This window comes from Dermacentor albipictus, chromosome 1 (genome assembly GCF_038994185.2).
Source record: "Dermacentor albipictus isolate Rhodes 1998 colony chromosome 1, USDA_Dalb.pri_finalv2, whole genome shotgun sequence".
NCBI lineage: Eukaryota > Metazoa > Arthropoda > Arachnida > Ixodida > Ixodidae > Dermacentor > Dermacentor albipictus.
In genome coordinates, this window is record NC_091821.1 from 292608397 (window position 1) to 292634067 (window position 25671).

Below are 25671 nucleotides of genomic sequence, written 5' to 3' on the forward strand. Positions count from 1 at the left end.
ACGGTTACAATGCCAAGAAATGTTACAGCTGGGGGGTTTCTTGCTCAGCACTGCAAAACGTGTGCTTGCGAACCTGTCTTAGAGGCATGCCTCATTCTAGGTCGTAATCGTAATCAGCTCACAAGAGAAATAATCGAAACAAAGGCTTTCATAGGTCTCGGCCATGCATGTGTAAGTTCACCTTCATTATCATTATCAAGCAATGAATTGGCGTATCTCCGACTGCAGCCACAGGCTGTCTGAATATGTTTTCATGTGGTTACTACCGATTTTGTTGCTTGGTTTCTTTGTAATCTCTTGATGTCACATGGTTTGCCGAGTGTATAAGTAGCCTTTTGTGTCACGAAATAAACCATTAGTTGGAAGTTAGTGCTGTCTCTGTTTTCCGTTCCCTTTTATTACCCCTACCTCCTTCCTTTTTTGCTCTTTCTGAGCTGCGCTACAAGCCTAAAAAAGTCATGACACCAGCTCGCCCAAACTGCCACGCTTTTGTCACAAAAGGGGCGCATGTATCTCAGTTGTCACGCGTTTCGGGAGTTTCTGCTGCCTACTTCGTGAGTCTTACGTGCCTAAAAATTGCCTTGATTTCTCCGCGATAGATGCCTTTAGCTGATCGCGCTGGGCAACTCAATATAGAACGATTCCTAAATGGTTACGGCCTCGTAGTTCCGGAGTCGCACGTGCGCAGGTGACACGGCGTCGTATTGCTCAATGGTTCCAACATCGTGGTTTCGGGGTCCCCCGTACGTATGCGTCCATGAGCGCGGCTAGATATACGATACATTTTCGGCGAACTTGAACAATACTTAAATGTTATATGGAAAAAAAAGTGAGAAGAAATAAAAAAATTCAGCGCTTACCGGGAACTACGTACCTCTTTGACATGGTCTAAGTTTAGCGCGCAATTTGCGATATGTATTTTGAATGCGAAAGCATTACGGCGCTGTAGGTGGCGGCGTGACCAAACGATTGTACCAAAGTGGCTGCTGGCAAAGAGTAAAAATACCTCTAAAGACATCCAGATTGACCTCAAATTTCGCAGGAGGGTTCCTGAAAACAAATTAAACAAATGCCTTCGAAAAACAGTTAAGGTAAATTTCGGTCTTGGTGGTGTTACGTTTCGCCTACGACGCGCGGTGTAGCCTGCGCGGATGCAACGGACGCCGGCGCTTCGTTAAAAGCGGCGGACATTTTGGCCCGTTCGGAGCGGCCGCAACGCATCCCCGCCGAGCGCGTCCCGGCATGTTCAGTGCCACGTGTCTTTGTGTGTGCGTGTGTGTGTGTGTGCCCATGCTTGTCAAAGCGCGGCAGCCGGAGAGAGGAGCTCCCCAAGTGTGATGCGAGGAGTTCTGACCGGCGCCGGCCCGGCTGATGCGTCACTACACTCGTCTCTACATGTCTCTCAGTCCGTCCGTGCCTCGCTGTCACGTGGTGTCATCCCGTGACCTTCCTTCTTGCCCGCGACGCCAAGAGTATAAAAGCAGCTGCCACCGGACGCCAGGAGAGAGGCTCCGATTTCTTCTGTTGAGTAACGTGCTCTCCCGCCTCTCCACTTCGGTCGACCTGACCGCCCGCTCTTTGCGATGCTAGAATAAACAAGTTGTTCTGTTAGCAGTCGACTCATGCTTTGCCGGGACCTTCGGATGCTTGCAGTGTGCCCCAGGCCGCCAGGCCAACGCTACCCTTGGGGCTTGCGACCCATTTGCAACATCGGGCGCCAGCGGTCCGATTGCAATAACGGGTGTCAGCACTGAGGTTCCAACAGCTGGTGGCAGCGCTGAGATTTCTACATCCGGTGCCATCGGTGGGATTCCAACAGTGGGAACCCGGCCCTCGAAGACGAGCGTGCTTCCCCGACGGACTGAATGTTTGCGTCACTGCGCACGTCACAGCCATGACTACACCTGGCGCCGTGTGTCGTCGGGCACGTGGCGCCAATTGGTTTGGAAATGGTACCACGTCATGAGTGTGTAAAATTAGTGTATAAAATTAACTTGAATTTCCATAATTAGAATTATCGATTCTCCGCGGGCTAGCGAGCGCGTTGAAACTCTTGGTGCGATTTTGTTTTTGCTCACGGAGGCGCCGTTAAAACTCAGGCGAGAGCTTGCGCAGACAAGGAAAGCACAGAAAAAAAAAACATTTCACCGAAAGGACTATAAAGCGTTCGCATTCTTCCGCGTAAACAGCCTTGAGTGTCTCTGCCGAATTTGTATTCTACCCACCATGATTTGTGTCATGATACCTAGATACCAATATACGTAAATACATCAAGTCGCTCACTTGGTCGATCCGGCTTGCGTTTCCCTGCAAGCCGGCGAGCCTCGATGGACGCGTCACGTGTCAATGATCTTAAAGTACGCATTCTCGAGGGTTTGTTCCGTTGGCGCCACGAGATAAGGAGTGGTGTCACCTTCGCCTTTATCGGCTGCCACTCCACGAGGCTCGGCGAGAGACCACTCGTCGGCGCACAGTCACGATGCTCCGGCTCGCGGTGCTGATCGCGCTGGCCAGCGCTGCATGGGCAGGTAAGAGCCGCCGTTGCCGTGGCCGCGGTCCGTCGGCTCATCAAGCTTTTATTGCAGGAAACAACCTGAACGAGCAGGTCAACCAAAACAGGTACTTTCTCCACGACCGATGCCGAATCGGGCTGCAGGAACAAGTCAACTTGGAATTGCACGCTAGCTTGGTCTACATGCAGATGGTAAGGGACGCCACTTTGCATCTATTTGCCAGGTTACAGTTGAAATTACCAAGAGAGTTTTTGGATAAGAAAGCGGAGTGGGTGTTCTTAAATATGGTGTATCTCACAAATATTCAGTTTATCCCCGTAGTAACGTTTTTAAGCTAATGCTTTATTCATGTGCGGTATATATTTTGCTCAAGTGTCCCGCGAGCAAACATATTTAATCGTTATGTTGACTAGCAAGCTGCTTTTCGCTTTGAATGCAGCTTAGCCTTGTATGCATTTAGGAGTGACTGTGTACAACGGCGACAGGTGGCTGATTTGCGTCACTTGGCTCAGCCTTTCCACGTGCTGCTTGATGAGCGTTTTCGCAATCCGCGCCATCTTGTGGGCGCTTCGTATTGTACAGCCCGGTCTGTGCTCAATGTGTGGCTACGTTGGGAGCTGTGAATACGCATTTGGATTAACACACCAATGAGCAACCAATATATGAAGGCTATTCGTCAAAGTCCTGTAGCGCGATATCAGCGGACAAATGATGGATGTGGGGATAAAGTACGCGCATCCGAGTCCGATACAGGAGTTCTGTGGAAGAAGAGGAGATGTCGCATTTTGGATCGTTAAAGGGCCCCTCACCATGACCCGTAAAAAATTTTGGTTATACGCTTGAAGTTGTTAGACGCCCTCTAAGGAACGTTCAGCCGGAATAATTATTCGAATTGGCTCATTAATAGCCCAGATATAAATAAATAAGTGCCGGGAACCCATGATTTCCGGAGGCGAGCGCCACTGCCAAGAGAGACACTCGCCCCGTCTAGCCTCCGCAAGCGGAATTCCTGCCCTGCGTTCTCCCATACCGGACCTCGAGGATTGCGTGACGCAAACGTCACGGGCCCCGCCCTCATATTTTTTCCGCTCACTTTTTTGCGGCTCGGCGCACTTCCGCTGATGGTGTCGCGCGCGACCTGTTGCATTTGTCTCTTAGTGCGCAGCCCTCGATTGTGCTCGCTGTGCACGAGAACACCTGACTGTCGGTATGAGTCGGTGAACACTGAAGCAGACTCAAGCGGATCACAAGCATGATCGCGCGCTGCAACACGGGAGAAAATTGCATCGTTTCCTTGTCTGCACACGTGAATGCACGACGTGGGAACAAGCAGACGAAACGGAAGTACATCTCTCTTGCTGCGGTGCGAAGTAAAACAAATGCGCGCAGACATTCGGTTTGTGTGCTTTATTATTTCTCTAAACCTTAATTCGTCTATCGATTCAACAGATTACACATAACACAAATGCTGCCCTAAATAATTCTCCAAGCCACGAGTCACTGAGAGCGACAGCAAAGACACGCACGGTCATCCCTTCGGCTTGGAGTGTGGCGCCCGCGAGGGCAAACGGGGTTCGGTTTAAAACTGCAGCTCTTTCTGCCGCGCGTAGCGACGTAATACTTAGCAGACCCGATCGTTAGAGCGCATTGCGTACAGCCACTTGTCAGCTCAAAATGCCAGACCTTGTGAGGGGCCCTTTAAGAGCAGCGATAAATTTTGTTCCTTGAATATGATAAGGATATCATTACTAGGATATCCGACCGCGGACAATGCAGGAAGGTATGCTTTCTTCAGTCTCACTAAAACAATTCAATATTGTTATACTATAATATATGTAGCACCACTTATCCCTCAATAACTTCTTACTATGCAGCGACAGTTGCATATTCAACTTGTAAGTTCCACCTACGTGCTAAATGTTTCACCAGTCCTGTATCCAAATGAAGACGTTCCCAAGAACTCGCCGCGACATCCTATTCGGCAAACTTCCGAAAACGCGTCATTACGGATATGATTAGCATGTGGAATCAGCATACGGAACATTTTCTGCGAACATGAGACGGTTTGTTAAGAGGATGTGTGTTTGCTGCTCAGACGGCGCTCTCTATAAAATGGCATAACATTTTAGGTTATTCTACTAGGGACGTCCCAAAACATCGCACCAGTGCATCTTTTTGGGCCTCACTTATTGATAGTCGGCAACCGAGGGGTTTGGTTCTTTATATTTCTAGAAAGAGATACATAATTTTGGATAATTTAAGATTATGACACAAAGCTCTAACGTCCGCCGCTCATAAATACTTCGTCCTTCATGTATATTTTTAATGACATTGACCTTAAAACTTTATTAGTTGAATATTCCTCCTGTGCCCGGCGGCAAGTATCCAAGAGCGAACTGCCTAGGATGCTTCCGTGTGGTTGGTCATGTGCCTGCTCTCTCTGTGCGTGGAAGACATCACGTGCTCTATATTGCATATACCTGTGATGTAGATGTCATGCTTTGCGTTCAGTGCAGTTCAGTTCAGTGCGTGCACAGTAAAGAACATATTCAAAAACCACCGCCTAAAACTGTCATAGGCATAACAGCCAAATAACGTCCCATGGATATTCCATGAAAATCACATATTCAAGTACTGCATCTGATGGACGTCGCCTGGGTGTTGCAAACAGAAAAAAGTACAGATTTTAAAATCCCAACGTCCGAGAGCGGTGTCTGCAGGACGCCCAATCAGACGCCTTCATTTTTTTTTTTTGAGTCTTGCGCGAGACCGTCTGTTGACAATCGTGGTATGTCATTCGGATTGAGGGGAATGTCCATTGGACGTCGTAAGGTACGGAGCTAGATGTCGCCCCAACGTATCTCAGATATCTGTGGCCCATTGGGATAACGGTCTGCGGGGAGCGTTTTCCGCCAGCAAAAATAAACCACCTGCGACATGGCTTCGCCATCAACACTAGGAACAGATGCACATATTCATATGCATTCAAATTATGCTCATGGGCATGCAACAAGGCCATGCCAGCACTAATCGACTTTCGGAAAAGGCAGTTCTTTACGAAGGAGGCGGACGCATGCTCAAGCACTTATGATTTAGGCTGCCTATTTTGCTGCTTCATTAGCCAGCCCAGTGATTTCGTCTCTGTCTCTCGACACGAATAAGCATGTTTTTAAACAACGGCTCAACGCCACATGTGCGACTATGCAGAGCCAACCAGCATTCACGTGTTAGTTGAGAGAAGTAGCCCATGTAAGTTTGAGATTGTACCACGTTTGGCTGTGAGCCGTTGCTTTCAAAATGCTTTGTCGTGTCAAAACAAAGGATTGAAATGACGAGGTTGATTATTGAAACAACAGAAATAGGAAGACTAAAACAAGTGTGACAGCGAGTCCTTGCCTAATTTGTTAAGAACGGCCTTTTCTGAACGTGGTTTATGGCGCGCACGGCATTTCTCCCTCCGCCTGAGCAGGATTTGAATGCCTGTAACTACGTGCACCTGTTTCTATTAAAGTTTTTCTTGAAGTTAGCACATGTGTTTCCACTTGTCCGTGCTGCTTGTCAATGCAATCCTAAGTATGTCTTACTAACCATACAGAAAGTCAAGGCTTGTCAAAATATTGCCATCGCCATAAAAATATTGTTCGCTGGGGTTACCATCTTTCCCGAGAACCGGCATAGAGAGAGATTTCGCTTTCTTTTGAAGGTGAAAAGTACTGTATGCCAAAATACAAAGGACATAAAAATTACTATCTGGTGATAGGCCCAGTGCATATTTTGCTTGTCTTAAAAGTCATTGAAAGGCTTTAGATAATATACTGAAAATATTTAAAATATGCATGCTGCTGTTGCACATAACTTCTGAAAACTTCGTTATAGCCTAAAAACCACACAGCAACACCTGCTGCCGAAGACCCAGTTGATGTGATATGTGTGAGGGATCACCGAAAAGACGTGTTGAGCGGAAGTACAGGATGGTCTACGAAACAAACGAAAAAAAATCCTGGAAAAAAACGAGAGGCTAAGATGATAACGCAAAGTTACAAGAAATGAATTCGTTTGGGACAATTCCGTTGTCTACCATGTATGAATGCCTGACAGAGCGCTTGTGATGAGCCGTTTAATGACATTTGGAGAAGCTGAAATCCGACATATTGCGTGCCGCTGCGAGGGTGGAGCTGGCAGTGTGTTGAAAAATAATCAGTGGTGCCGGTTGAAAACTGGCAACCCTATTTCTAGCACAGGAGCATTGCTTCTGAGCTAATCTTCATTTCAATATACAACAAAATATGTACAGGTCACCTAAGCGGGGAAAAAATGAAACCATAATCATATATACATACATACGCATATACATATGCAATTATAATACCCACACACAATATATTTACACAAAATGAACATAAACTCAAACCATGCCACCCAACATACACATAAGTTCTAAATAACAAAAATCTAATGGAATGCAATAGCTGATTACTTTCTAATCACTCAGCGTCCCTAATTTCTATTTCCGCAGAATCTACCAAGATGTCAGCTTTATCTCGTGTCTCCCAGGGCTGAGTTCTACGTTCTCTATTATTTGTCGTCTATATAAACGAAATACCAAATAATTTACCCACTAAAATCCGAGTTTACCCCGACGATTGTGGCCTTTGCGACGTACATGAAACCCCAGAGGGCCGCCTATGCCTTAACAATTCAGTCTGTTGGCTTTGCGCGTTCTGAGAGACCTGACAGATGAATATTACCTTCTCTACAAGTGTTGTAATGCCAGTTACAATCAGGACTACGCCCTCTTTTTTTAGTATTTGCGCAACAACTCAGCTTTAAACAGGGTGCCCAGGTATAAATACCTAGATGTCGTCATCACAAGCACTTTATCTCAGAACTGAGGTGAAACAGCGCGAAAAAGACGAGGACACAAGGAAACAAATACCACAGACAAGCGCTGACTGCCAACTGGAAGTTTATTTGAAAATCACCGGACATTTATACCTTCATCAGCATAGGCATGCGCACATCATTCGCAAAAACATCTGCAAATCATCATTTTAATCTTTCTTCCAAAAATGTTATTTCTTTTCACGACAAGGCAAGAGAGGGAGTGCTTACACATTGATAGCCTTCCTTTCTTATATGAAAGGCCTCTACTATTTCCCTTTCCTTCTTACTCTTTCCTTTCCCTATGAATTTAGTCTTTTCAAATATGGGGGTGCATTGACACTTGTTACAGTGTCCAGTTAAATGACTCCCATAGCCATTCTTTAGGTTAGTGCTGTGCTGACGAGCTCTTTCATTGAAGCACTGTCCCGTTTGACCTATATAAGATTTCCCACAGCTTAGCGGTATTTGATAGATGACATTGCGCCTGCACTCAGTGAAACGAGTTTTATGATTAGTTGTGCACAGGTGCCTTTCGCGCTTGTTCATGCGATTGCATATCGAGGACAACTTACACGGGGCACTGAAAACCAAATTAAGATTATGTCTATTGGTAACTTTCTTCAGATTGTGAGCCAGCTTGTGTAGGTATGGCACCACGTGCGCTGGTCTTTTGTCTTTGTTTTCTTCTTGGGAAGCATCAGAACTTCTTTTCTCTTTCTGCAAAATGGCTTCGCATACTGAAGTGATCACAGAACTGAGAAAGCCTGCGTTCTGTAGTCGCGATATCTGATTTAAAAAAACAGGGAACCGCCCTAACCGCATTTTCAGTAGATGTAGAGGACTTGTATTATTCTGTGCCGCGAGATAGTTTGATGTGCGCTGTGCGCGATAGGATAGAAGATTTCGGGGAAGTTAATTTTCAGAATTCTGTACGTGTCAACAGCGACAATTTTTTATCGCTTTTAGACTTTTATCTTCATTCAACTGCTGTTAATTATGATGGCCTATTCTACATCCAACGTACTGGCATCTGTATAGGATCAGCCATCGCCCCCATTTTATGTGACATTTTTTTATCCTCGGTTGACAATGTAATTTCTGCTAAGTTGTTTGACATGCCTGTAACGCGAGTGTTTAGATATGTTGACGACTACTGAATTGTTATGAAGAAAGATTCATGTATGCATTTTCATGACGCGGTAGATGAAATTCTGAACCTGTTCATCAACTCATCGGGAGGACTTAAGTTCACGTATGAATTGCCAATTAACGACCGTATTCAGTTTCCAGATATTAACCTCTGTTTTTCTTTAGACGAGCGCGTATGCTGGGGATATCATCCCAGATCTAAGAAAACCTTGTTGCGTTACGACAGCGCACACTCTAAATTGATTAAGAGAGGCATAGCAACAACGTGCATTAAGGCAGCACTTAGTAAGTCATGTGAGCATGAGTGCGATCATAGTTTTTTAAATCAGATATCGCGACTACAGAACGCAGGCTTTCCCAGTTCTGTGATCACTTCAGTATGCGAAGCCATTTTGCAGAAAGAGAAAAGAAGTTCTGATGCTTCCCAAGAAGAAATCAAAGACAAAAGACCAGCGCACGTGGTGCCATACCTACACAAGCTGGCTCACGATCTGAAGAAAGTTACCAATAGACATAATATTAATTTGGTTTTCAGTGCCCCGTGTAAGTTGTCCTCGATATGCAATCGCATGAACAAGCGCAAAAGGCACCTGTGCACCACTAATCATAAAACTCGTTTCACTGAGTGCAGGCGCAATGTCATCTATCAAATACCGCTAAGCTGTGGGAAATCTTATATAGGTCAAACGGGACAGTGCTTCAATGAAAGAGCTCGTCAGCACAGCACTAACCTAAAGAATGGCTATGGGAGTCATTTAACTGGACACTGTAACAAGTGTCAATGCACCCCCATATTTGAAAAGACTAAATTCATAGGGAAAGGAAAGAGTAAGAAGGAAATAGAAATAGTAGAGGCCTTTCATATAAGAAAGGAAGGCGATCAATGTGTAAGCACTTCCTCTTTTGCCTTGTCGGGAAAAGAAATAACATTTTTGGAAGAAAGATTAAAATGATGATTTGCAGATGTTTTTGCGAATGATGTGCGCATGCCTATGCTGATGAAGGTATAAATGTCCGGTGATTTTCAAATAAACTTCCAGTTGGCAGTCAGCGCTTGTCTGTGGTATTTGTTTCCTTGTGTCCTCGTCTTTTTCGCGCTGTTTCACCTCAGTTCTAAGTATGAACCAACTAGCCCTCATCAAGATCTTACTAATGCACTTTATCTCCTTCTCACAGTGTTCACTGGACCGCTAATGAAGCACTTAATAAACTAGGATATGTGAAGCATACCATGCCATCTGCCACAAATGAACAAAGCTCCTAATATAGAAATCGCTCTTTCGGCCTATACTAGAATATGCCTGATTTGTCTGGTTCCCGCTCCATCAATGCAATAGTATAGAAGAGTTTGAGGCGGTACAAAAGATGTCGTGTGCTTTATATGCCCCTGATACGATAGCTACGTCTTCTCATCATCTCCTCTTCCTTCATTAAACTTATCACCACTCTTTGCCCGTCGTAAGATTGATTCACTGAAATATGCATGCAATATCATTAACTCTTCATGTAGGCTTGCTAATAGCGAATATTTATCTGTTGCTAAGCAGTCTTCAACACGCAGTCATCATGAACTTCTCTGAAACCAGTTCGCGCTCCCATGACATATTTAGATACAGCTTTTTCCCACGTACTATTGACTTATGGGAATCTTTTCTTCTAATATCCGTTCCCAGCTATCAAATAAAGTTTTCGCCAAACTAACTGGCAATGCAGCTGAATAATATATCTCTATGTTTGAATAAATTCTAATAACGTTTCTATTCACTAGTTTACTTTTTTGTACTTTACGAATTGTGCCCACTCCTGCAATAGCCCTCGCTTGACTGCAGTATGTTAAAATATATAAATATATAAAGTTCACAGGTCGTGGACAAAAAAAATTATGGGGTTTTACGTGCCAAAACCACTTTCTGATTATGAGGCACGCCGTAGTGGAGGACTCCGGAAATTTGGACCACCTGGGGATCTTTAACGTGCACCTAAATCTAAGTACACGGGTGTTTTCGCATTTCGCCTCCATCGAAATGCGGCCGCCATGCCCGGGATTCGATCCCGCGACCTCGTGCTCAGCAGCCCAACACCATAGCCACTGAGCAACCACGGCGGGTCAGGTCGTGGACAGTTTTTATCTCTACAGGAAATGTGTTCAACAGTCTAATTCTATTAAATTCTATATCGCCATAAATTTTACATTTACGCCTGGTAATGCTCTCGTTCAAAGCACGTCACGTATTACGTATAGGAAAGGAGAGAGGCCAACAGGAAGAGGGGAGATTCCTTTATTGATTTTATTGATTGAAACAGCATACTTGCTGCGCAATATCGGAACTGAAAGATCGCGGTATGAATTAAAAATATTACTTATAGGTTTATCGTGGCATAGTGCTCACAGTATTTGTTTGCAGAGTCGTTCTAGAAGTTTTAGATACCCCATGAATCCAGGCCATAACTTACGTAACAGCGACGCAATGAGCAGTATTGCATTCGAAGTGTATCTTGCGGAAAATATTCGCCAACTTTTATCATAGTGTGCCAGCCTAGGCAACCTTAGTCACTATTTTATTTATTTGTACATACTGCCGCCAAACATTTGGCTATAGCAGGTGTAGGAAACGGAAGAATGAATTTCACAGATGCATTACAACTATTAAATAGCAGTAAGAGTTTCATCTAAAGGGCATTCGCGTACATTCCCGGCCAAAGCATTCCAGCACTGGGTGCTACAAGTGAAAAAACTGTACAAAAATAAGTCTGAACGAGAACTATACGGAACAAGATTTACATACTGGCGAGTCTATGAAGGGGCTCAAGATGAAGTATAATCGTGAGAAGAACAACGTAGTGAATTCATAAAATTGTGCAAAAACTTCAAACAATCCAAGCGGTGACGTTTCAGCAGAGTGATTAAGTTCACGTTAGAAAGGTTCGAAGTGGGTGAAAATATCTATCATAACGATGACAGATAAACCTAACAGCTTTTTTCTCTACTGATTCTAACAATTTGATGGCTTTTTTTTTGCGATGGGGATTCCATGTGATACTCCAATATTGGATGTATTAGGGTTACTATATAGGCTAACAGTCTAGTGTGCTTGGGTGCACATTGCAGCGTGCGCTGCAAATAACCGAGGCATCGGAGAGCTTTTTTGCATGTTAGTTCATTGTGCGAAGACCAAGAGATATTGTGCGAAAAAATAACTTCCAAATACCTATAGTGGTTAACTCTGTTTAGGGTTTCGTTGTTAAAGGAGTATGTAAAAGAAACCGTAACTAGGCTGGCTTCAGAGGCAGCAATGGAAGTGGGAGGCAAGGCACCAATTCAACCAGTAGGCAAGCTCTCCCAAGTAACCATGGACCTAATAAAGAAACGACAAAGAATGAAAGTGCCCAACTCAAGAGATAAGATAGAATTCGCGGAACTGTCAAAACGGAAGACAAAGTCTAAAATAGGTGATATTCGAAACTCTACCGTGAGAAAGACTGAAGAAGCCGGAAAAGATGGACACAGCCTGAAATGAGTGAGAACGAAACTTGATATAGGACAAACCAAGATATATGCACGGAAAGATAAACAGGGTGATATCATCAGCAATCTCGAAGATATAGTAAAAGAAGCGGAAGAATTCTATACTGACCTCTACAACACCCAGAGGAGTCAGGATACCTCCATTAGAAACAGTAAGAACAGGATACAGAAACTCCTCCTATAACTAGCGATCAGGCCAGAAGGGCCTTGCAAGACATGGAACGAGGAAGAGCGGCAGGAGAAGATGGAATAACAGTCGATTTAGTCAAAGATGGAGGAGACAGACTGCTCGGAAAACTGGCGGCTCTTTATACGAAGTGTCTATCGACTGCAAGGATCCCAGAAAACTGGAAAAATGCAAACGTTATGCTAATCCACAAAAAGGGAGACGTTGAAGGATTGAAATATTATACGCCTATTAGCTTACTCCCAGTACTATATGAAATATGTACCCAAATTATATCCAGTAGAATAAGGGCAACACTGGTCTTTAGTCAACCAAAGGAATAGGATGGCTTCAGGAAGGGATACTCTACAATGGATCACATCTATGTCATCAATCAGGTTATCGAGAAATCTGCAGACTACATTAAGTCCCACTATATGGCTTTCCTAGATTGCGAAAACGCATTCGATTCAGTAGAGATATTCGCAGTCATAGAGGCATTACGTAATCAAGGAGTGGAGAACATTTACGTAAATACCTTGGAAAATATCTACAGAGGTTCTACAGCTACCTTAATTCTACACAAGAAATGTAGGAATATACCTATAAGAAAGGGGTCAGACAGGGAGACACAATCTCTCCAATGCTATTCATTGCGTCCTTAGAAGAAGTATTCAAGCTATTAAACAGGGAAGGCTTAAAACTAAAGATTGACGGTGAATATCTCAGCAACCTTTGGTTTGCCGACGACATTGTTCTATTCAGCAACAATGCAGACGAGTTACAACGAATGATTGAGGTCTTTAACAGAGAGAGTGCAAGGGTGGGGTTAAAGATTAATGTGCAGAAGACAAAGGTGATGATAAAAAGCCGCGCAAAGCAACAATAGTTCAGGATCGCCAGTCGGCCTCTAGAGTGTGTGAAAGAGTACTTTTGCCTAGGGCACATAATCACAGCGAACCCTGATCGTGAGAAGGTAATTCCCAGAAGAATAAAAAATGTGTCGGATCGCATACAGCAGACATTGCCAGCTCCTGACCAGAAGCCTATCATTATCATCCAAAAGGAAGGTGTACAATCAGTGCATTTTACCAGTGCTGACACATGGGGCAGGGACTTGGAGACCCATAAAGAAGCTGGAGAATAAGTTAAGGATCGTGCAAAGAGCGATGGAACCAAGATTGCTAGGCATAACGTTAGGAGACAGAAAGATAACGGTTTAGATCAGAGAGCAAACGGGTATAGACGGTATTCTTATTGACATAAAGAGGGAAAGATTGAACTGGGCAGGTCATGTAATGCGCCGGTTAGATAACCGTTGGACCATTCGGGTTACAGAATGGATACCAAGAGAAGGGAAACGCAGTCGAAAACGGCAGAAGACTAGGCGGAGAGATGAAATTAGGAAATTCGCGGGCGCTAGTTGGAATTGGTTGGCGCAGGACATGGGGTAAATGGAGCTCGCAGGGAGAGGCATTTGTCCTGCAGTGGATATAAAACATGATGATGATAATGATGATGATGATGATGAATGTGGTATGTCGAACGATGCTTGAAAATGATAAAAGGACAGTTTTGCTGACGCTGATGGTCATCTGCCACTGTTTGCACCAGCTACAAAACCTTTAGAAACAAGTGTTAAGAGCAACATGATCAGATGGGCATTGAATGACACAGCGTATAACCCAATCCTCGGCGTATAAGCGGATTCTTTAGGAAATAATGGGAGATCATTTATATAAGGTAAGAACAGGAGAGGACCAAGCACGGAATCTTGTGTTACACCTGAGGATACACCTGCTGTCGGAGATTTACAGATTTACCAAGAGTTAAAAACTACATATTGTGACCGTTGTGCGAGAAAGCTAGATAACAAGTTTACAATATTGTTACGTGTAGCTAATATACAAGTCTATTTACAATATATTTGCACGTAGACCAGCGGTGGCAAAGATGGCGACGCTATATCAAGCGGGGCCACGTCGTCTTCTTTTCCCTCAGTGCATCCACACTGTGGTGGCTGTTCCGTGGCATCACTCCGGCAATAGAAGCGCCGTCCCGGTGCTTAATCTACACATCCGCAGCGTAAGGCGTGTGATATGGCTTTAGTCTCACCACGTGAATGATGTCACTTGTAGCCGACGATGACGCTGACAGGTTGGCGGGGATGACTTCATACGTGACATCGGTCACTTGCCGCACCACACGGTATGGGCCAGTGTAGCGCGACAGCAGCTTTTCGGAAAAGCCCACACGTCGAATGGGTGACCAGAGAAGCACCAGAGGACCCGGAGTAAATTGTACGCCGCGATGGTGGCAATCATAGAGGCGTCTCTGATTCTCCTGCGAGGCCTCGAGACGGGTGCGGGCGAGCTGGCGCGCGTGGTCGGCGTGTGCGATCGCGTCGAGGGCGTATTCAGTGGCTGAACGTGTGGCCGAGGGCAACAAAGTGTCGAAGGGCAACGCGGGTTCTCGGCCATATAGGAGATAGAATGGTGAATAGCCGGCGGTGTCGTGACGCGATGAATTATACGCGAACGTCACATAAGGTAAGTGAAGATCCCAGTCGTGGTGATGGGTCGCGACGTACTTGGATAGCATGTCGGTGATGGTCCGGTTGAGGCGCTCCGTGAGGCCGTTGGACTGTGGGTGGTAGGAGGTGCTGAACTTGTGCTTAGTCGAGCAGGAGCGGAGGATGTCCTAGACGACTGCCGACAGAAAGCTGTGGCCACGGTCAGTGAGTAATTGGCGCGGAGCACCATGCACTAAAATGATGTCATAGAGCAGAAAGTCAGCAACGTCAGTAGCACAACTTCTCGGGAGGGCTCTGGTGATTGTGGACCGCGCAGCATAATCAGTAGCGACGGTGACCCATTTATTTCCGGAGCCCGAGAGAGGAAACGCTCCAAGAAGGTATAGACCAACACGGAAAAGGGGTTCCGGTGGGATGTCGATCGGCTGGAGACATCCAGCTGGAGGTGTGGAGGGCTTCTTCCGGCGCTGACAGGGCTCACAAACGGCAACGTAGCACCGCACGGAGCGGGCGAGACTCGGCCAAAAGAATCGACGACGTACATGCTCGTATGTGCGCGAGACGCCCAAGTGTCCAGTCACGGGAGCGTCGTGAAGTGGTCGGAAGACAGTGGAAGGCAGGTGTGATGGAATTACGAGCAGGAGGTCAAGGCCGTGTGGATCGAGATTGCGGCGGTATAATGTCCCCTCCTTAAGGAGAAACATCCGGAGAGAGGCGTCGCCAGACATTGACTCCAGATGGTCGATGAGGGCTCGTAATGAAGGATCGCGGCGTTGGCGTTGCCGATTTCAGAGTCATTCAAAATACTTTGACGTTTATGCAAGAGTTTGGTGTCAACTACTCTACCAAAAGCTTACGAAAATCGATAAATAAAGCGTCAATTTTGCCACCGACATCGAGAGACTGGCCTACGTCATAGGCGAATTCTTGGAGCTGTGCGACTGTTCTGAGGCCTTTTCTAAAACCGCGTTGAGACGCAGACAGGATGCTGTTAGACTCATGACACCCGGTTATATGTTTATAGACGATATGCTCCAGTAACACGCCACATTGGGACGTTAATGAAATTGCTCTATAATTTCTTAAAGTGTGTTTCTCACCAGATTTATCTTATGGGAGGATCTTAGCAGCCTTCCGTGAATTTGGGACCACACAAGTGGACAAGGATTGTTTTTAATATAATGATAAGGAACTTGCAAGTCCATAAGGAGTGACACACAAGGAATTAGTTTCGATTGTCATCAGGGCATTCGTTCTTTTTTTAATCAAGGTTTTGAATAACATTTAAAAGGCCTTCCTCGCTCACTTCAGTGTCATCTAAGGAAATATCTGCAACGCGATCAAAAGGAGGAACCTCAAGATTATCTGTAGTAAAAGTTCATCTGAAAAAACTGTTAAACGTTTTTGAAATTTCAAATAAATAACTGATATTTTGGCCATTAAATATAAATGAAGTGGACGAGAAAACTGGAGGTTAAATGGAAGAACAAACCGTACGCAGGTTAGTTTTAAGCAAATTAGGCAAGGTGTTTCTGTGTGTCCATTTTAAGTGAGCGAAATTTCAGCAAAGTATTGCAATCACCATTTCTCTTCGCATGTCGAAATCAGGTTACATGGCTAAATAGATGCAGAATTTCTTGCGTTACCAGGGCAATTTAGTGTTAGTCTTTTTTTCTTTAACGAGGTACAAAGCACTCAATACATGCCTTAGCAGTATCCTGAAAAAAAGTAACTATGCCATTAATATCAGACAGAACGTTATGTTTTTGAAAAGTAGAAATTGAATCAGCTAAGTAGTCAACAATGGATGCATCAACAGCCTGGGCGAAATTGTTAAATGTGAAGTAAATGAAGCTTCTTTTCACCATCATCATCAGCCTGGTTACGCCCACTGCAGGGCAAAGGCATCTCCCATACTTCTCCAACAACCCCGGTTATGTACTAATTGTGGCCATGTCGTCCCTGCAAACTTCTTAATCTCATCCGCCCACCTACGCTTCCCTTCCTTTGGAATCCAGTCCGTAACCCTTAATGACCATCGGTTATCTTCTCTCCTCATTACATGTCCTGCCCATGCCCATGTCTTTATCTTGATTTCAACTAAGATGTCATTAACTCGCGTTTGTTCCCTCACCCAATCTGCTCTTTTCTTATCCCTTAACGTTACACCCATCATTCTTCTTTCCATAGCTCGTTGCGTCGTCCTCAATTTAATTAGAACCCTTTTCGTAAGCCTCTAGGTTTCTGCCCCATACGTGAGTACTGGTAAGGCACAGCTGGTATACACTTTTCTTTTGAGGGATAATGGCAACCTGCTGTTCATGATCTGAGAGTGCCTGCCAAGCGCACCCCAGCCAATTCCTATTCTTCTGATTATTTCCGTCTCATGATCCGTCATAAGTCCGTCATAAGTCCGTCATAAGTAGATGTATTCCCTTACCCCTTCCAGTGCCTCACTACCTATTTTAAATTGCTGTTCTCTTCCGAGACTGTTAAACGTTGCTTTAGTTTTGTGCAGATTAATTTTTAGACCCACTCTTCTGCTTTGCCTCTCCAGGTCCGTGAGCATACATTGCGATTGGTCCCCTGAGTTACTAAGCAAGGCAATATCATCAGCGAATCGCAAGTTACTAAGGTATTCTCCATTACCTTTTATCCCCAATTGTTCCCAATCCAGGCCTCTGAATACCTCCTGTAAACACGCTGTGAATAGCATTGGAGAGATCGTATCTCCTTGCCTGACGTCTTTCTTTATTGGGATTTTGTTGCTTTCTTTATGGATGACTATGGTGGCTGTGGAGCCGCTATAGATATCTTTCAGTATTTTTATATACGGCTCGATTACACCCTGATTCCGTAATGCCTCCATGACTGCTGAGGTTTCTACAGAATCAAATGCTTTCTCGTAATCAATGAAAGCTATATATAAGGGTAAGCTAGATATATATCTGGAAATCAGACTCTGCCAACTTAGATTTGTTTTGCAAGATGAGGAGTTTATCACGATAATCAAGAAGTGTTATGTTGACAGGGCAACATCTGTCCACTCGAAGTTTTTCCAGCCTGTTACATATTTCAATACTTGGACAGTCAAGCTGCAGTTTATCAGAGAAAAAGCGCGAAACAATATTCAATAATACTGCACTGCTTTCATCTGCAGGGTCACTAAGTCCGTCTAAAAGAGTGTTATTTTGACACATACGACTTTCCAGGTCTTCATTTTTTTAGATAAGCAGATTGACTTTTTTACTGAGGGAGCTAATGTCGGAAACAACCCCTTCATGGTTGTCAGCGTGTCTGTCAAAACCACTAGCGAGCGATTCAAGATTGCCCACTCTAGTCTCAAGGGCTCCTAAGCTCACATCAAACGCTTGGCGAAAACCCTTCATTTCTTCTATATCGCGTGGTATTTCTTTGACCACCAAGAATTACTAATAACTACTAAGAAATGTCCTGATGCTCACTTGTACCGAGAGATGTATTGATGGTTGTGTTATTTCTGGTACTCATTGAAAGGCTGTTGGCCCTGGTTGAAGACCCTGAGCTAGCATCAGTTTCAGCCGATTTTGTTATCTTAGGACCGGGGTTTTCTTCGGCACCGCCACAAAGCAAAATACTCCTAAAGCAAAACACTGGGCAAGAAAAGAAGCACCACAATGTGTCAAAAAAGCAGATTTTCCTGTGTGGGCGAGCAAACAGCAGCGAAAATCTATAATCGGCACGTATGATACGCATTGTGAACGTAACGCGCCTGCGTATACATGGCTTGCTGTCACGCCGTCTCGCCCACTGACGTCAGGCATGCTTTTCTATCCCTGGCCGTGAGCGTAAAGGAACCTGGCTTTGCGATAATTGGACAATCCAGTGAGACGTCACGAGAATGGTTGACACGTGTCAGGAATGTCAGACCATGATGTCGCTCCAGTTGAAAATCTGAGCATCCAGCAAGTCGACGACGGCAATCTAGCTTTACTGCGCAGATACGAATCCACCATGGTTGAGCCGACACAGAAACGCTGTGGCACAAAAGTGAAGGCTCCAACATCGATGAAGAAAGCCACGTACTGCGTAGGAAAAAGACATGGCTTGAACATGGCTGTAATGCTGCCGCTGTCTCGCCCACTCAAAACCATATATCGTGAACTTGCTCCGGCCAGTGTGAATTCTCATCGAAACTTGCCGCTAAGTATTTGAAACAAGGAACTTGTCAAATAGGAATGTTCCTAATGATAGATTTAGAACTGCAGTTATCAAATGTTTTCTGCAAAAGATAAATAAATATTTTGTTTTCGCACAGTTGGTAGGCAACTGATTCTCGGCAAAGCAAACCGAGATGTCTCTGTAGGGCTTCTGAGATATAATTTACATCAAGAGAGAATAATATTGAGCTTAATACTGAGCCCTGTGGTGCTTCGCAGTTAATATTACTGTAGGATGGATTAACGTGCACCGACAGATAAATGGGATAGATTAACAATGCACCGACAGATAAATGGGAAAGAACTCGAGTCATCTCTGATGCCATAGAAATGAATTCTTTTCAGATGAACAGAATGACTAACCGCATCAAATGCTTTCCTAATGTTTAAAACGATTAGTATTACTTAGGGTTGTTTTCATGCAGGGTGTAATTGATATAGAGCGAAAGAATCAAAGCATATTTAGAAGTGGGCCTGTTGGCAATGAAACCATGCTGCTGAACACAAAGAGCGTTACCACAACACAGGAAGTGCTTCAGCTGCGAGTAAAAAAAAAATTTCCAATGCGTTATTGATGCTACTCTGGACAGATATCAATCTGTAGCTCTCGGGAATGTTTCGGTCACCGGATTTGAATACTGTATTATTTTAGTAGTCTTAAAAATTTTAGAATAAGCTTTAGAAGAAAATGTATGGTTAAATATGTGGAACAACGGACTACATAGAACATCAGTGTAACAACATCCCTTAACATCCTCGAATGCTTCATGGGTAGCCTCCTTGTTTCCCAGTGACTTGCTCATAACCTGCCTCATGTGATCCTCGGTTACGTCGCGTAGGTGAAAATTATTGTCAACATTACTTGGGGCCTTAAATTGGGTACATGAGTAGGGCACTTGCTTGCACGGCTGATGCCGATATTAGTAAAGTAACTGCTAAACTGTTTGATTACGAGATGTAATGCGTTCTTTCTCACCTATGCCAGTAACACCTTTCACCATTTACTGTACTGTCTTTGTGATGCCTTGATTTCTGGAACCTTTTTGGAACCATTTCGTAGAACCTTTCTTTTCTTTCAGTATTCCCGCTGTTTCATTTCTATGCAACCCAAAATTTTTATTCTGATATTTATTGCTCCTGTTCTTGTTTCATTTATCTCAATAAGAACCTTCTAACTTCAAGTGTTTGAGTATATTTTATTCATCCGTGGGCACATGTCATGATCATAATTTGGGGGTGAGAGAAAAGAGAGAGAGAAAAAGCATTAATTTGTAAAGAGGTGGGGTAACAGCGGTGCACTGACCGCCCAATATGGTCCACAATGCACTCAACAAAATGCTCACACCTAACATGCATGTAATCGTCATACAGCAGGGGCGTAGCCAGGGGGGGGGGGGGGCCTTAGGGGGCTTCAACCCCCCCCCCCCGAAATGTTTTGTGCTGTTATGCTCCGCCGGCCAAAACAACCCCCGGCGCTGAAAATCATGCTCGATTTTGTCTAGAATGTCGTTTTCACGCACGAAAGAAAATTTTTGCGCGAACATTGCGAAATCGGGCTGGATTTTGTGGCCACGCCCATGCACCGGGAGCGACATATCGTAACGCCAAGGAGCTCCTTCCGAGCACAAAGTTCCAAAGGCATGGCGGGCGGGCTCGTCGCGGCATCTCACTGAGGCTGTGGAATCTAGCAAGCGCTTGGATTTCAATTCTGAATCTTTGTGGGTATAAAGATCACATAAACTTTGCGAAAGGTGCATTGACATTTCCAAAGTCGTGCTCTAGATTTTCAATTCCGGATTTTTGTGGGTTTAATGTTCTTATAAACATCTGACGCCAAAGGTGCACTGAATTTTCAAAGTCGTACATCGAACCATACAGCGAGACAAGCCAAATCAACATACCATCAGACAAGTTGACGAAGCACGCAGCGAGGTCCGATGAGACGAAACGTTGTGATTGTTTATTTGTGCCTTCATGCCCCATAAAGTAATATCAACATTTTTTCCCTGTGGCAAAGCACCCATGCCAAGACACTAAAGCAAGCAAAGCTAACTACGTTCTTATGTATTTCTTCTACTTTGACTTTTATTCGCGAGTACACATCGAGCCTCTTCGAATTTTTTGTGCTCACTACACGCAAGCTACCAGAGCTAGCCAGACGTCATGCGTATTTCAAGTGTTGCCGTGACAACCGCATGCGGCGCACTTCGGTGCGCGTTCGTTTTTCTTTGGCGGAGTGGATCTTGGCCTCACAGTTTTCGACGCTTTCTGGCTAGCAGACGAGAAAAGAAAGCAATGGTCGCTCTCCGCCACCACTGCGGGCACTCGACGGATTGGAACGCGTTTGCTTGAGGGCATCACCTTCATTTCAAAATTATCGCAACCTCTCCGGAAAGTATTTTGTCTCGCCATTGTAGGATAACGAGCAGCATGCATATGGTTCTCTGTGGATCAAGCGTCGCACGTTTTCTTTGATATTCCTTTGGTAGCCACACTACGTGCCTAAGGCAGGCATTCCATTGTGGCCAACATGCTTTACTTTGCGTTTTCTTCATTTCGGTGCCCCCACGCAACAAAAGAAAAAAAAGCCGTTGTTGAGGCGCAGCGAATAGTCGCATGATGAAAGTTCGATTTGGTTACTTCTTTTGCGAAAAGTAATGAGCCACGGGACTCTTCAGTGGTCGACGCTGTTCAACCTGGTGATGATTGGGCTCTCCGAACACCTCTCGAAGACACAAGGCCTCAACCATACGGTATACGCGGACGACACCACCATCTGGTGCTCCGCGGGGTCGGACGGCTTTATCGAATCCGCTCTGCAGGAGGCAAGCGAAACCACCGAGTCCTACCTCGACCACACGGGCCTCAAGTGCTCCTCCGCCAAATCGGAGCTGCTGTTGTACTGCCCAAAACGACAAGGCAAAAGGCCTAATGGATGGAATCCACCGACCGAGCGCAACATCACCGTCCGCACCAGAGATGGTTACCCATTCCCCAGGGTCGACTCCGTCCGAGTACTAGATTTGATTATCGAGGCGGGCGGATCAAGCATCCAAACGGTCCACGAGCTGACGACAAAGACGGACAACGCAATACGACTCGTACGCAGAGTGGCCAACCGTCACCACGGCCTCAAAGAAGACAATCTGCTGCGTCTCGTACGCGCGTTCGTCCTATGTCACTTTAGCTACGTCGCAGCTATGCACAAGTGGAAATAATCGGAGCGTTACAAGCTCAATACACTCATCCGAAAGGCAGTGAAGCGGGCCCTTGGGCTTCCGATCACCATGCCAACGTATCGACTCCTCGAGCTCGGGGTGCACAATACGCTCGAAGAAATCGCTTGAGGCTCAGGAGAGAGCGCAAATGATACGGCTGATGATGACCAAGACCGGCCGTCACATCATGCGCGAGCTCGGCTACTTCCCACCGAACATCCAGGATCCACCGGAGTTTACGCCGGTTCCCCGCGACGTGATCACGATCGCATCCATTCCGTGAAACGTACAGTCGCGGACAGAATAAAATGGACCACGGCATCTCTCAAAACGTTCAAATTCCCGAGCAGCCTGTAGCAGTAACCAGTAAAACTGCCCATGACAACGTTGTTAGCATATTCCAGTCGAGGTCCAAAATGCAAATACCAGATTGCGTTGTGAGGCTGCGGAGATATTCAGCTTTTTCTTAGATATCATGGTCCGTAATATTCTGTCCGCGACTGTACATCCGGAACCCAATTGAGGCAGGCACCTAGCCCGGGCCACCGCATTCCTTAAACGCATAAACAGGAAATCGCTCGACGTCGCTTTCGTGGACGCTGCCGCCTACCGATGCAACCGAGCTTCGCCGCGGTAGTGGTCTCGTTCTCGCAACGGACATTAAGTGCCGCCACGGTACGCACACGTGACCCCGAGGTGGCGGAGCAAGTGGCCATAGCCCTGGCAATGCTCGACGATAAGCGAAAGACAATATTCAGTGACTCGAGACCGGCCATCAAAGCATTCGAGAGAAGAGTCGTCTCCGACCAGGCGTTAAGCGTCCTCCGCGGCGCTGATCCGAGCACCCTCAAACACCACACCGTCATCTGGTTTCCCGCCCGCCTGGGTCGGATCCCGGGTGCCCCGCCCAACCTCAACGAGACAGCCCACGACCGTGCGCGCGCGCTAACCGACCACGCCGACACCCCCGGGCAACCACGTCTCGATGAGTTGGAGGCGAGCAGGGACGCCCCAGTAACGTACAATGAAATCGCCAAACACTTTTACATGGGACGACGTCTCTTTCCGACCCCGCACCCTAAACTAAACAGCTTGAAGGGGTGTACGGTAGCGCGATCAAACGACGGGACAAAAGACACACAGCGGCAAACAGAGCGCTAACTTCCAACAATGTTTATTATCGAAAATCAGGTCCTACTTATACACTCAGCCAACATGAGTAACAGCCACGTGAAGAGATAAAGAATCAATCAGAGCGAAACGTTGATGTGTTTTTTTTTCTGCACCTAACAATCTAATCAGCGTGTGCAGGAAAACAAGACCAGAAAAAAAAGGAAAGTGCTCCTAGCTGCCAGGTTAAGCGCAAGAAGAAGTTTATAGATTGTAAGACATCAACTGTATAAAGTATACCCTTATCATGCGGGAAGTATTACGTCGGACAGTCGGGCAGATGCCATTAACGATAAACTGCGCCAACACAAAAGTCGACAGAGTTGTATCAGGTGGGTTTCTCTCCCTTCATTTCATTGTAAGCAACATAAGTGCTCCTCTCTCTTCGAATCAACAACCGTTAGTGGTAGAAATAAGTGCGAACTCACTAGACTTATAATAGAAGCCGAGCAGATTGATGCCCTAGGGAATTCATGTATCAGCAAGCCGTCATTGGTGCTCTCTGGAAAAGAACTGAAATTTTTGCGCATATCAAAAATGTACTTACAAAATACTTTAAAAAATACTTACAAAAATGTTTCGCTCTGATTGATTGTTTGCCTATTCACGTGGCTGTTACTCATGTTGGCTGAGTGTATAAGTGCGACCTGGTTTTTGATAATAAACATTGTTAGAAGTTAGCGCTATGTGTGTCCCTGTGTGTCTTGTTTTGTTCTGTCTTTTTATCGCGCTACCGTAGACCCCTTCAAGATGCACTACCAACAAGCCCACATTGCAATCCTCCAAACTAAACAGGCCGCAAGCACTAACGCTATGCTTGTTACAGACACATATCTATCCAAACCACGCCACCTCACACATCATCTACCCGGACGCCTACCCCGACAATGCATGTCCCTCGTGCGGAGTCATGGCGACACTCGCACACGTACGTGCTCTGGGAGTGCAGAAACGCTCCGCCCGACTTTCCCTCCGACAAGCGGGAGAGGACCATACGAAGCCCGCTCTTACAAAACCAGCAATGGGCCGTCCAGAAGCCTCACGCAGCGGCCGCCTGGTACTCCCTGTCGGTCCCTGCGTGGGAGACGCCCACTGCGCGCTGACGTGCGTCCTGCAGGACTTTTATCAAAGTTTTTCCAATCCAATCTTCAGTTGCCGGATACTCTTATTATTGCGATAGCAATTATATGGATACTCAATGCGCATTCCTGCCATCGCCGTCATGTTCTGTATGAAGTCCAAGGGCGATAACATCGTCACCACACTCCGCATGAGGCGGGGGGGGGGGGGTACGGGTGAGCCGACGATGGTGGCTCAGTATTGTGTGCACAACGGAGAAACGCGGGGAGGAAGCGCGCCGTCTTCCTTCACGCGCGATGCATCGTAGCCAGTGGAGGGAGCCGGGGTGAGGCGGGCCTTAGGATTCTGTGATCTGTGAATCTGTGATTTCGCAACATGTTTACTTGCCTTGGTTGGTGCACTGTACAGGGTGTTTCAGCGAACTTTAGCCAGGGTTTAAAAATATGCCGAAGCACTCTGTTACGTTCGACCTGCGGAGGCGGGCGATCTTCGGGGAAGCGACAGTCCCCAACCGAACGGTGCCACCACATCTACTGTGGCGACTCGCTTTGATAACGTCAATGCGCCGAGTCAACAGGCCATTGGCGCCGGCGTGTCTGCTGCGGCAACTCGCTTTGTAAGGATGACCGTGTGCCACGTCCCCAACAGAATGGCGCTGAGATGTCTAGACGCAGTCGGCGAACCAAGTATTGTTAGTGGATTCACCGTCCCCGTGCCGGTTTGTTTGAAGCGGGGGAACTCCGGGAATAAGAGGTTTTGCGGCACCGTCTCACGGGCCTTAGAAGTCGTCAGTCAATGGACAGACGCGGCGGCCACTGCATGGGGGTCAACACTAGGATCAAGAGGCGCCTGCTCAGGACAAGACCCGTGTCTGTGAAAAACCCTCTCCCCTTGGTGTGGTCAGTGCAACCTGTGCGGAAGTGAGTGCTTAAGGCCTCCCCCTCAAAGGCGGGTCGGCTACGCTGACTTCGTACGCTCCGAATTGGTCGAAGGTCGAACGGCCGTTCTCCCTCACCTAGGGATCTAGGGAGGACAGAGTGTTTATAAGCAGCTGTTGCACGGCTGCTAAGTGTGCATTCTCTCTCGGTCATGCTAGAATGATGAACTGTAACGTTCTCATGTAGACACTGTAAATAAATCCTATACTCCTCGTTCTCGATGAGAACAAGTCTCTCCCTGCAACAACGTCCTCAGCGTGGATAAGTTGGACGACGTATGGGCCAGCTACCATCT

General features: G+C 46.0%; 1 protein-coding gene across 1 annotated transcript in view; it reads left to right on the plus strand.

Moving 5' to 3' along the window:
- Positions 1–2373: 2373 nt before the first annotated feature.
- Positions 2374–25671, plus strand: part of LOC139054449 (soma ferritin-like) — a 270681-nt gene continuing 247383 nt past the window's right edge. Inside the window, exons 1-2 of the mRNA XM_070531429.1 lie at positions 2374–2528; positions 2586–2704. Of these exons, the coding sequence (XP_070387530.1) occupies positions 2480–2528; positions 2586–2704 (168 nt within the window). The 5' untranslated portion in view covers positions 2374–2479. The remainder of the gene's footprint in view (positions 2529–2585; positions 2705–25671) is intronic.